General features: G+C 34.0%; 1 protein-coding gene across 2 annotated transcripts; it reads right to left on the reverse strand.

Moving 5' to 3' along the window:
- Positions 1–214: 214 nt before the first annotated feature.
- On the reverse strand, positions 215–6,187 carry LOC107889839 (uncharacterized). 2 transcript variants are annotated; one of them, XM_041095467.1, is made up of 3 exons: positions 5,787–6,187; positions 3,331–3,423; positions 215–2,857 (listed from the first exon to the last, which is right to left on the reverse strand). In XM_041095467.1, the coding sequence occupies exon 3, from the start codon at positions 2,685–2,687 to the stop codon at positions 771–773; it is 1,917 nt and encodes a 638-aa protein (XP_040951401.1). In that variant the 5' UTR covers positions 2,688–2,857; positions 3,331–3,423; positions 5,787–6,187; the 3' UTR covers positions 215–770. The 2 variants fall into 2 exon arrangements, with proteins under 2 accessions (XP_040951401.1, XP_040951400.1); XM_041095466.1 differs by lacking the exon at positions 3,331–3,423.
- Between the last annotated feature and the right edge of the window lie 8,374 nt (positions 6,188–14,561).

Consider the following 14,561-nt stretch of genomic DNA (forward strand, 5'->3'; position numbering starts at 1 on the left):
AAGCAGCAGTCGGTAGCTCAGACTAAAAATCTAAATCTTCTGCTCTCTTTAAGCAAGGTTTGTTTTTCCCTCCTGTTCATAAATTATATGTAAATTCAAAAAGAAAGGTGATCTTGAGAAGCGAAATATGAAGGAAAAAGAGGTGATTTGCATCGCTCAAGACCCCAGTAGTCATAAATTTTGTAATAAATATGGATGAATAGGCCAAGGAGTGTAAAAAATTGAGTTACACAGAAATACTTACGACAATCGAAGTAGCAACTACCTCACGGTTCATTTACAGATGCCCCTTAATACTTTCCAACATTAGACCCATGACAAGGCCAAAAGAGATGGCTCCACATTGCTTGTATCTTTACAAAGGGAAATAAAAATAAGTAAAAACAAAAAGCCAAGAAATAATACTCCATTTCCTCTACAGCATGTCTGTAACCCTCTCCAAACAAAATCCAGATAAATGCTCCAAACCCTGGTACATGAGCACACAAGATATTTTGGATAACGGCTCATCAGAAGGCCTCATTTTTCAGAAACCAAGAACTTCCATACAGAACTGAATATATTAACTCCTGGTCAAGGGAGAACTGCAGCCATTGCCAAAATTTTGAATAGTCCAGTCCCAGAAGATAAATGTCCAAGCATCGCATGAGTTCAACAATGGCCTTCAAGAATCAGAGATTTCCAGAAAAATCATCATACTTAGCAAGCAATAATCAGCAAGATTGCAAGAGTTGGCTAATCCAGGCCAGAATGGCTTTTAAAACATGATTCTAGACAGATGCAGCAATTTCCTTTCCGTGATCCTCCTCACTAATACTCCTCTTAAACCTTCTTAACCATATATCATAATCCATAGGATAAGGCGTTCCGCACAAGCTGTCAACATAATCGGCAAATGCTTTCAATACAGTAGAGACATCACCCAATTTCTGCTGAATCAACCTCCTAGACCATGACGTCTCTCTCCACTGTAGTTCCCCTTCAACAGAATCAAGATCAGGGAAAGCACCTCCACATGCAAAATAAAGCATGTAAACCAGGCTCTCAGCATCTGATGCTGAGCACAACTTTCCCTCCTGTAAAGCATAAGTAGATGAAAAATGAAGGTTCATTGCAGGGCGGTCCCTATCTTCTAAAATAGCATGTCCCCAACCAATAAGGACAAAATAGGGACGACTTTCACCAGATCTTACACAGATCACATTTTCTGGTCGAATGTCTCCATGCCTAATGCCTTCTGATGAGGCAGTAGAAAGGGCAGATAAACAGTCATGACAACACCTGATAGCCTCATCCACACCAAAATGACCTTCACTAACCATATCAGCAACAGTTTCACCAACTGGGCTGGTCACAAGAATCGGGGTGCCACACCAAGGGTGATCACAGTTTCCACCTGAACTGGGTCTCCGGCACTGACCAGGATGAATAATCCTTCCAGATGCACTCAATTGAGGTAGATATTTGCCAGATAGGCCTTTCTGTTTCATAATAGTCAATACCTTGGTTTGTCTCTGAACTAGATACCACAAATTCATATCTTCCCATGCTGGTTCCAGCTGAGAAGGATGAGAACCCACGTAGAGAAAGAGAGACTTTCCTGGGTCTTCAACTGGTGAAGCAATGTAATAAGGAAGCTCACCATTACTCCTGATTTGGTTAATATGATAACCTCTTTCCCAGTTTGAATCCTCCAACCATAATACAGATCCTACTTCCAGCTTCAGCGACTCAGACTCAAGCTTGACAGATTCATCCTGAACTTCAACAATTTCGGGAGAGACACCATGCTGCTGGAACCTAAATAAACCACTTCCATTCACTCTGGTATCCCCCAACTGCCTCTCCAGTCTCCTTGTTTGGAGGCGACAACCATGGTCGGCAGCTAAATCTTCAATGGAGTGCTTAGGCAGACCAGCAAACTGCATAATACAGTAAAATGTTGCAAAAGTTACTTGCAAAGCACCAATATCTCCCCAGTTGGCATTCCCAAGCTTGTTCCAGATCCTATCAACTGGAGATACAGCAATTCTGGCATGCCTTTGTATCCACTCAGCAGCACACTTATAGACATTATTCACATCAAAATCCATTTTATTTACATCTCCTTCAACTTTAACAACGCCACCATATTGAGAATCAACAAGAAGAACAAAGGCAGAATTTGAACTGAGAGGAAGATTCTGTCTGCTTAAGCTCCTTGATATGAGCATGCGCAAGGCATAGAAAAGAGCCTCACCTAGGACATGCAGAGAAGGCTGTTGTTCGCTTTCCCCAACAAGGCTTTGAATACCAGGCCTCAAAAGAGCCAGTTCAAGAAGATTGTCCCACTTTCCATGAGGATGTCTTGGGTTCTTAAGCAATACACCAGAAGCACAGAGACTTCCAAGTCTCCCACTAGCTATCGCATTCTCTGCCTGGTAAAATTTTAAATTTTCTTTGTAAAGACAGGCAACAGAGAAAGGCATTGGCTCATCTTGACTCCAAAATGCCTCCCACAAGCCCTTCACAGTTGCATGTAAAAAATCTTCAACAGCAAGATATGCAGTTGCTTCTGCAGAATCAGATGTTGAAGCATAAACAGCATTTGGCATCCGAATAAGCTGTTGGAACGAAACTCCTTCCAAAGCATAGTCAAATTTTTGAAGATCTATTAACTCAAAAGGTACATCAAAGACAGGCTTCATCTGTGCTGACTTCTCATATAATGATTGAAACCAGTCTTCAAGATTTGCAGTAAAAGTTTCACAATCTACAAGTCTGTATAAAAATTCCTTGTGATTACGAGATTTACTGCCAGAGGACACACTGGACCTTTTTGTACCAGACCCAACTGATTCTTGGTCTGGGGACCCACCTGTCAAATATCATGTGCATTTGAGATAAGCTGACAATTAAGAAAATTACATTACCAGGCACCAAAATAGTTTAAACCAAAGAGAATAAGACTTATATTACAGATATAATACAGTGTAGTTAACGGTTCAGAATCTTTTGCATTTAACCCTTAGTTAAAAAGTTACTAACTCCATAAACAGAATACACACAGAGAAACCAAATCACTTCATGCTGAGCTAAAGATGATGATATGATACAAACTCTAGAAATCAACCAATACCAGACCAGAAAGTCCTTAATAAATTTTTTAAAAAAAATACCATGTTACAGGTTATCCATTTGATGTAGCCCTAATGAGGAAAATAAGATTTACCATGCCTCCCAACAATTTATCCCAGCCATTTGCCCCACTTGATGTGGCAAAAATCTGTTGTTTCAACTTTTAACATGCATTATTAATAGTTAATCCACTTTGGTAGATGTTTCTGTCACCTTTGATGTTGTCCAACAAACATTTGGCGCTTCAGGTGGAATAAAAAGTTGTAACAAAAGTTTTGGAGCAAGTAGCACCACTCCCCGCAGAATCTTAAAAGAAAGACTTCAGAAATTATTTGAAATTTAAATTGTCAAAACACAAAATTCATTTCTTAAAACTCATTATCTCAATCATTGAAAGCTAACCAAATGTCTGAAAAGATATCCATTTAACTGAGCTTCACATAAAAATTAAGCCCAAATATATCATAGAAAGTCCATATCATAAATAATAATATAAGTCCAGAATTAAAAGATCATTTCCTCTAATAACCATCAAAAGGAGTACTCCTCCAAGACAATGGCTCAACTGCTAAGTTAGATGAATTTATATGGAAAATAAAATAAATAAATAAGAAAAGAATGAAAAAGAAAAAGAAAGACAAAGGCAATGAATGTTCCACTTTCTGCCTGTTAATATTTTGTAAAGATGCTTTATTACAGTTCCAGTAATTTTTGCTTCACTTGAAACATGTCACGTTAATCTACTGATATAGAGTTTAATCCAAGATAGACAGTCAGGATGTTGTAGAATAATAAAAACAAGGTATTAATGTAATAAATGTGCATTATGGGAGCTTATGAAAGTCATTATCTGCTTTCACTATTCTATTTATTCATATACATATTAGTTTATTCTCTCATTTATCAGGGAAGAAGAGCAAGATGCTTCACAAAGTTCTTGTAAAGGCCTAAGCCATAGGTTTACAATAAACCTAGCGACATCACCAACAAAAATCCATTTCAATTATATTAATTGACAGAATCTTGAAAGAAAGTTATATTGTATGGCAAGAAAATGGCAATGCAAAAGCACAACTTCAGAAGAAATGGTTACCAAACAATGATTATGCAACTCATATGTAGAAAATACCACAAGATTTCCTAATGATGGAAACATGCTAGTTGAGGAATTAAGTTATCTAGACTAGTAAGTTGGTTTATATTAATTTTCTTTACTTACCAAGTATGAAGGGTTAAGTGTTATAATTTGCATCTCTACCAGGGTTTAGTTATAAATACCTATTATTATCTTAATAATGCATAGGCTTGGAATATGATGTGTTTGAGATACTGATATTTTATTGGATTTTTAAAATTTTGGTTATTGATTTAGACTTTTTGATTGAGAATTCTGATAACATTTTGAGTGCTTTGAATTTGGAATACTTGCACTAAATCATATCCTCTCAAGCTGACCACTTTAAGTAAAAGCATATAGAAGTACACAAAGCAAAAGCCATTCTTATGGTTGTAACTTAATGCACAAATGAACCAGGTACAACTATATTCAAGAAAGAAAAAATCCCACAAGAAGGATTCTATTATCATTGATCTATGACTAAAATTTCCACCATCACTCAGGATTGTAACTTCACTTTTTTTCTTACATCATGTTTTAAATTTTAGCTCCGATCTCTTTATACTGCAAAAATTCTAAGTTTAACCAATGTAATGGCTTCAAACATTCACAGAAACCAAAACAATGGTGTTCAAGAGAAGGAACAAAAGGAACATGAACAGTAAAAATCTTCCACAAAACAGAAACAAAATGTGAAACTGAGATTATATAGCCTTCTGCACTGTATTTGTGAGACAGTTTTAGGCCAATAGATGCATCATGTGTAGTCTTGTATGCCAAATATATTCCTCTAGGTCATTTTTCAAAGCGAAACTAAAGCATTGAAACGCTAATATAGTGACATAATGAGTTAAAATCACATTACCATGTTACCTTAAGAAAAGCTACACACGAGAAACCCCTATGTGGCATCTAATTGCACACAGAAACAACCTTGCACAAAATAAGGCTGCTATTGTTGGATTAAGGAAACTCTATACAGTAAGAGAAGCCATTGTATTAAAAAGTCCATTGCAAGGCACAGACAAATGCAGCAAAACAGAAGTTACAGCTATCGATATCACCTTCTTGGCTGATGGTGCTAATGCCACAGAGCAGTTCCAGACAGACCATGGACAACTAGTGTATTTGTCTTAAAAAGGCTAAACTATATCAAATGGATCGATAATCAACTTAGATACAAAAAATTAAGAACTGGAGGTCAAAGAATACACCTCAATTTTTGTTATACTTAGTTACTTATCTTTCCCCAAATTTCCTTTCCACGCTTAAAAAGGTTTTAACCAAAATTTTAAAAAGTTCTGTTTTAAAAGAATGCAAATTTCAATATATTTAAGCTAACAAGAAAGCAGTATATGTTAAGGGAAAGGAGCAGATAATTAAAAACATATATACATAAATAAACAAACAATTAATGAAAGAGAAAAAAAAAGAGAGAGTAAAAAACGTGGGGGTGGAAGTAAACAGAGTCAAAAGCGAGGAATGGAGACAGCAAAGAGAGAATTTAGGGTTTAAATTTGGAGGAAGAAAGAGAAAAGAAGAAAGAATATACCTTCCATTCCTTCAGAATTCAGATCTCTCTCTCTCTCTCTCTCTCTGTGTCTCTCTATTTTCAACTCCTCAGTCGAATAGGATTTCTATTTCTGTTCCTTTCTCCATTTTGTTCCCCCCTCCCCTTTTTTGTTTTGTGTGCGTGTGTTGTTGTTCACTCAATTCATTATTATTTCAACAATAAAAATATGCCAAACATCCGTTCTAATACATTAAAGAAAAGAAACTTTCGTTTTTATTTCATTCTAATTAGTTTTCTAATTTTATTAAAAGTTTTTAGGCAGACAATTAGTTGAAATAATTAAATAAAATTAAAATTTGAATAACTCGCATCATGAAAGTTTGAAATATGCTCTCACCTATTTGAGTAGACAAAAATATTTTTGGCAGGAAAAAAGATTGTGTTCAGCCGTAACCTTGTGTCCTAACCTTTACTATATTCATTCGATGAAGAGTGATCGAAATAAGCTCTTGAAGTTTTCATAGTCTTTCAAAAATGAGAGTGGAACAAGGGAGGATACACTAGTCTTTTATTTAAAACACCTCTTGATTAAGCATAATCACATGTAGGAATTTTGGAAATTTAAAATCAAAACGAGATATCCCTTTGAGGGCAAAGAATATAGTATTATGATTTGTAATACGATTACGAGTTGTATGTTATATTATATCATTTGATTCATTTGCTAAGATTTTTAGAAGTATATTTTTACTAAATTATCCTTGTTATAGAAAATGTTTTTAATAGTTTTAATTCATTTAAATTTTTTTAGTCTCAATTTCTATAAAATAATGATTAATTATTAGGATTCTACTTTTTATTACAATTTATATATTGATAGGTAAATCTATGATATTGAAATAAATTTACAAATCATAAATATAATAATTCACAAAAAGTTATTGCATGACCAATGATAATTATAATTATAACCAAAATTAATATACTAATAATAAAAGGGCAAACTACATTGCAAATCACTTTAAAATAACGTCATTCATATTTTGGTCACTCTAATTTTTTTTGTCAATTTAGTTATTGTTGTTAGAGAAATTGTTCAAAATGATCACTCAAACGTTAAACCATTAACGAATTGCTGACTGGACCTATTACATTAACATTTTTTCCCACCTAAACCATTATAGTGACTTCTTCTCTACATTGCTCAAGGCACAACCCCAACTACTTAATGATTTGAAGGCAAAGCTCTGGTCTAGATTTTTTTTTCTCTCGGAAATCTATTTGTTGCTGCATATAATCTTTGACAATATCCTCATATGGATAAAGCTTTAATCCCATACTTGCCAGTTTTTCTGCTATTACAGTTTTAAAAAATTGCCCTGCAAGTGTATGTTACAATGTACCTGAATGACTGTCAATGTATTGCTTTCTAAGTGGGCATTGGACTCGACACAAAAAAATTTGATATGCATGTCATCATCGAGGTTAACTTCTAGCCACAATGCCAAATCTTGGTTATATTTAAAATATTCTAGCTTCTTATGTTAAAATTTGAGCTCTATAGTAATATTGTTATACAGTGTAAATGTGTCTATTGACAACCAATATAACAAGATGTTACTAGCGTTGCTGGAATAATGTGTTTAATAAAGAGCAACAAGTAAAGAATGCTACCAACAGGAATGTCATAAATATCTACATACATCTATGAGGCCTTGCTTAGAGAATGATTCTCTTTCATAGTACACCCTCTAATTTTTCATTATTGCAGACTTAAAGTTGCACTCACTCAGTGAATTCTTTTACCACTCAACTTTTCCTACTGAAGGTTTTTATCAACTTTCACAAGAGTGAAAGGACTTCTCAAATTGCATTGATAACTAGTCCTTATTGAACATATAGGTTGTAAAATTGATAAACTTGGTTAATTGAATCCATGTATTGAAATATCTAGGGATGACCTAAGGCATTATTTAGTAGACACATTAGAACTAAAAAAAGGTTGACCCGATACATGAATCCCCTAATACCTTATTTTGAGCCTAACTCCATTTTCTTGAAGAACCATAATTGAAACCATGAACTTATTTCATATTATTTTTATCTTTTTTCTTGGTCACGACCCAAACTTAAACGTTAGACCATCGATATTAAGGGTTAGGTAGATACATTGCAGAATTTTCAAAATAAAGAAAAAATATTGAGAGTGAAAAATAAGGAACAATGTAGTATAGTGAGTATAAGATTCTTGCAAGCTTGTGCTTTAGTGAAAAAAATCGATTGGAAGAAAAGCTTCGTAAAGGCTAAAAGGCAAGCAAGAAAATCTTGAATAAATAAAAGCAAAGTAAAAAAAAGAAGAAGAAAGAAGAAGAAGAAAATACTCATTTTTAGCACAAAAGACTAAAATGATTGTACTCGTTAATATTATACTGTGTCTTAAGAAATAGAGAGAAAAGGAAGGTGAGAGAAGTGGATATAAGGTGGTGAGCTTAACTGGGACATTGGTGGAGTATTGGGAACAACATAATGTGTCAAGTTATTTTTGTGCTTAACCCATTTTGTCGAGCCTATTCTTGAAATTTGAACCAACCTAGGCTGCAGACCGTTACAAGCCGAAATGTCCTATGTGACCTAGGTGATACACGGCATGGATGAAAATTGAACTGGGTTTTGAAAATTCTTACCACTTATATTTTTCTTTTAGCATAAATGTATATTAGTGTATTTGTTTTGATGGATAACTATGCTTGACATTCTTTGGTTTGTTTGCTTTGTAATTTATTAAACGAACCTGTCTAACTCTAGAAATCATGAGTGAGATACCTATCACGTTAGAACTGTAACACCCCTAACCTGTCTTCATTTTCAGATTAAGGTTACTAGATATTACAATAGTTAACAAGACGATAATACATTAACACAATTCAAAGTATATAATTAAGCATAAAAGGCTAATAATCATTTACTATTCATAGCATAAATACTAAAACGAGACTTAAATCAAGCTTTTGGAACCCTAAAATTAGTTTAGAAACAAGTAGGGACTAATTTGAAATAAAAAAGAAAAATGAGGAAAAAACTAAAAATAGGGGTCACACGGTCATGTGATAGAGCCTAGATCGTGTGGTTCAAAAACATGGTTGTGTGGTCAAACTGTGTCACAACCTGAGTCCTTGTAACTAAAGGTCACATGACTATGTCGCCAGACCGTGTAACTCTATAAGACCGTGTGGACAATCCTGCACCAAAAATCAAATAGGCCACATGGTTGTGTGGGGTGACCGTGTATGGCATACGAGCGTGTGGCAAACCATGTCCTAGGCCGTGTGCACCTAAAATAACTTCAAAACCAAGCCATTTCAATTACCATTTCTTAGGTTACAAGCCATACCATTTCAATCCATTTTTTACCTATTCAAAACACATTGAAACATGTCAAAATATACTAAAAACATTCAAACTAAGTGCCTAACCAATATGCCCTCATTGGCACCACAATTCAAGCATTAAACCATACACATTCATCAATCACATTCACCATCAAGTACCTAACATTCAGGTCATAACACCTTACCACAATTCAAACTAATCTTTCAGGGCATGAATCAACTTGCTCATGTGGATATATATAGACATAATTAAGCCTAAAGCACCAACTATGTACACATCCACAAACTTTACATAACCAAAGTTTTAAACAACATCATTATAAGCAATTGAACTTAGAAACTCTTAGTGCATGCCATTTATAGCCCAAAACCAAAATGATCAAAACTTCCACCAAGTTAATGAACTTATAGTGTGAGCTCCGACTTAAGCTTCTAACTGACCATGACTTCCAATTATCTATAAAGAAAGAATGCAAGAGACGTAAGAAAATCAATAGTTAGTAAGTTTGCATAAAACTTAAACATAAATTTACCGATTAGGAATCAACTTAAACAATTCATGCATAATTTCATTAATTAGCTCATAAGCTCACTCATTTCCTATACACACCACAAACCTTACATGGTAGTGAATTTATAAATACAAGATATAACATAACCATGACATGATACCTTTATAAGAAAATGGATATTGAACTCAATTCATTCATCCCATGTTCATTTAACATAATACATTTCACTTCAATTATTCATATCAAAATCATCCATTCACATGACTAATTTCATATAGCCATTTCATATATCCATTTCCATTTATACATTTATCACCCGATGAGCCAAATGAAATAACGTCAGATACACAGGAGCGATGTTCACACAAGCTGTAACTATATATGCTCACACAAGCTGTAAAATGGGTCTGTTCACATGAGTTGCGGGTCGATATGTTAGGCTACACGATGCTGCTCACACGAGCTGTGGAGAATCTACAACAAATGTAGGACCTCAGCCATCGGTAGGACATTCAAGACCAACACCCGAAACGGTAAATACCCCTAATGACATGTCATTTGTATCCTAAGTATTCACGAGGTTCATACGGGCCATATTACACATTCAATTAATTTAACTTTATTCATTTTCAAACCATTACAAGCACATATCCATATATTTCACACTTTTCATACATAATTATCAATTTAACTAATACGCTAATTTAGTCCAATTCACTAATTACCATATATCAATCAATTAACCCATTCACAACATGTATAGTAGTAAATAATCATAAAAAAAGTAATTAACTAGATCAATCAACATACGAACTTACCTAATAAAAAATGGTTACGAACGCGATGTCGACGACTACTCCGCTAACTTTCTTTTTCCGCGATTATTGTCCGGTTGATTCGTTTCTTGGTCTAAATAATAGTTTTAATTCAATTAACCATTTAAAATCACTTAAAAATTAAACTTTTGTAGATAAACCTTTTTATTATCATTTTATGATTTTACCCTAAAATTTTCACCCTTTATGCAATTTAGTCCCTATATTAAAACTTAGAAAGTTTTCACGATTAACCTAATAACCATTAAGAAGATGATGGGTGTCGAAACCACCAAAAACAATTCCTACAATAAAATGACTCTAAAAAATAGTAAAGAGTAGTAGGGTCGAGTCTATAGGGATTGAAAATTATGATCAACTTCTATATTTTTCTTATGAATAGAATTTCGGTCAAGCTAATAATCAAGGCAATAGCCGTGCCCACGACTCAAACAGACCTACTCAAAAATAAATTAAATAAATTATGGGAGTTGGCAATGTCTAGAAATTAAATAATTAAGATAGTAGAAATAAGCAATTAAAGAGATCAAAAGTAAAATTAAATTAGAAAATGAATTTGGGTTTTGATAATAGAACAAGTAAGCCTTAGTCCTAGACTTGATGAATTCTGATCTCTGAACTGATCCTCGAAATTAGTCTTCTCCCCCAAATAATAAGCTGGTTATAGCGGCTAAAAATGTCTTAACCGCAAAATCTTTCTCTCATAGTTGGTCCCGGTATGACCTGTAAACCAACCCTTACAAATTATCTAACTGAGATACACACGTTCCCGATTCAAGATTTCGATAGCCTTGTGCTCTGAAGAACCCAACTCGAATTAACGGCCTCAACCGCACAGGACGTTTAAACTCAATTAGTATCTCTTTTCATTTGTTCTCGGAGATCTAAATATAACACGATCGACTTGTTTCCCCAATTGTCCGCAAACATGACTCTAACCCAATGCACTTTTTGATTTAAAATCGAGTTAACTTTAAGGATGAATTTGTCAATCCCGATATTCAGGAAAAATAGTGAATACCGATTGAAAGGATTTTTAGTATGGATACATATCTCACGTTTCTTGATATGAAAGAATACCGGCCTAAAGCTAAGTTAGAATTTAGTGAATCATGAAATTAATCATGCTTTGATTGGTTATGGAGTGGATTTGAATGAAAAATGGTGAAAGTTGGAAATGGAAGGGATTTGGAAAGCAATTAAACTAATTTGCAAAGAAACAAGCAAATGAAAATGGAATGGCAGTACCGACACGCATGAAATTGGAAGGGAAAAAATGTTTTAATTTAATTGCTTAAGCAAATTCAAGTGTGTCTTTAAGCTACCAAAGATGCCCTATTTATATAAAATTGATTTACTAAATTTTTCCTCACTACCCATTACGCAAAATTAGAATTAAATAAAAAGAAAATCAGATTTTCTTCTAATTTTGGCTTTTACAAGGTCAAAAGAAATCTGTTAAGTCCTTGACTATTTCCAAGTTTTTGATTCGGCCCCATTTTATTGACTATGCTGCAAATTAGCTCTTTTCTACTCGTTTTTACTCATATCATCCCAATCGTATTCCTGACAGGATTAAAACATAAAATCACTAATTTAGCAGGGATCAATTCAAGAATTAACCGATTTAAACACAAAAAATAAACAAATTTAACATGTTATCAGAAGAAGTCATTGTAGTCCCTCTACAACCCTTAACAACTGAATATTTACAATTAAACCATGCCTATTTCAAAATTATAACAATTAAGTCCGTAAATTCAAAACTAATTAAAATTACTTTACAAAATGTTCCTATTTTGCTAACAAGTTCATCAATCTACCATCAAACTTCAAAAACACCACAAACTCATCAATGGAATAATCTAAAACATTTAACAATTTTATGAATAAGTTCACGGGTTAGCTAGATTAAGCTACAACGATCTCAACAATATAAAAATCATCGAAAATAGACTCAGAATATGTACCATGCACACCAAATAAAGCTTGGCCGAAAGCTCCCTGAGATAATAATGGTGATTTTGGTTCTAAGGTGAAAAAGATGAAGACGATGGTTGTTTCATCTTATAGTTTTGTTTTAATTATATTTTATTATCAAATTACAAGTTTACCTATTTTAAATTAATCACATTTTCCTATAATTCAACACTAAAACTGTCCATTATGCTTTAGTTAGGTAAATATACCATACAAGGCCCTTAATTCATGATTTTTCATCCATTTAATACAAATAAACCTATAGTGATTAACTTTTGCAATTTTTATGATTTAGTCTTTTTCACTTAATTAACTATCTAAACGTTAAAATTTCCTAGCCAAATTTTAATACGACTTTGTAATACCCTGATATATAATAAATAAATAATAAAATACTGAATCACTTGTTGAAATTGTGTCCCAAAATGATGCGAGCATCAAGGCCCAATCAAGGGAGCATCGACATAATGGGCTAACTCTACCTCAAGGCCTTATTACTAGATCGAAAGCTAAGCAAATCAAGTCCAGATTGAATGTAGTAATCTAAGAGCTTATGATGAAGTCCCTACAGGCTTATTTAAAGGAAAAAGAAGATCAAGATTCAATTTCTTGGCCCAATCCTATCATATATGAAAATTCAAGAGTTCAAAGATGTAACACCCCTAACCCTTATCCATAGCCGGAATAGGGTTACAGAGCATTACCAGAATAAATAGATTAAATACAAACATTTCATATCATTTAGCATTCATGTCAGATATTATTCATAAAGTCCCTTATATGAGTCCTTGAGACCCAAAACATGCATTAGAAACAAATCAGGACTAAACTGGGTACTCAAAGAATTTTTCGCGAAATTTTAATTTTTTTTCTTAGGTGCAGGGGACACATGCTTGTGTCACAGGCCGTATGGGTATTCGAAATAGGGCACACGGTCGTGTCCCAACCCATGTCTGTACCCGTGTTACTCTCTGACTTAGGTCACACGGGCAAGTCGCATGCCCGTGTACTAAGCCGTGTATAGGTGCAAGGGTCACATGGCCAAGTCACACGCCCATGTGCCAGGCCGTGTGAAAAATCCTGAGCATTCTGTTTTGAATTTTAAAGATGCAGGGGACACATGACCAATACACACGACACACGGCTGAGACACACGCCTGTGTCTCTGCCTGTGTGGACGAAAATAGGCCATTTTCAAGCCACATTTCTCACTCCATTTGTCATCAACCTAACTCAACACTTTTACACATCAACAACCTATATCGTAGCATTCAAATCAAACTAAATCCAAGTTTTATGCATATATTATCATCACATATACTCTAGTATTCAAACTTATCAAATTGACCAACTTCACATATATGCATACTTGTACTAAGTATTAACATATCTATAAGATTATCATCATTCAACTATACCAAACACTCACATCTAACATGATATAGACTTATATGCACATCAAAACATGTTCATCACAAGCCATTCCTATGGCTAGATATAAAAAAACATTAATGAGCCCACATTGTCCAAATTAACTTAGACATGCCATTATAACCAGAATCAAATCATCCAAAATTATAGATAGAACCAATGGATAGTGTGATAAAACTCCGACAAGCTTCCAACTCGTACGAGCTTTTGATAATCTGTAGGGTAAATAAAAACAAATACGTAAGCAATGAATGCTTAGTAAGCTCGTGTAGTTTTTAATCATATTAGTTCATTTCAAATATGAAATCTATACATATCAAGAGTAACCTAATATTGATACCACAATACTCATGAAGCTATATTCATCAATTCACAAGGTGAATAAATCCACAGTATCACTTATACATATTATCCCAAGCTTAGTAGGATTTGATATAACTTTAACTCTTCCAAATTTCTTTATTTCCATTTTCATTTCTTTACTTTCCACGCTTATTCCATATGCATGACACACAAGTCATAAACATATCATTCAACCATGGTCACAAACTTGTGCATTTAACTAAAGCCTTTTTCGAATTGATCACATGATAAGTCATTTCATAAGAAATTGCATAATTTAAACCTTACCACTTTTTCATGAGCACTAGCATATTTTCACTTAAA

This window comes from Gossypium hirsutum, chromosome D06, assembly GCF_007990345.1.
Source record: "Gossypium hirsutum isolate 1008001.06 chromosome D06, Gossypium_hirsutum_v2.1, whole genome shotgun sequence".
NCBI lineage: Eukaryota > Viridiplantae > Streptophyta > Magnoliopsida > Malvales > Malvaceae > Gossypium > Gossypium hirsutum.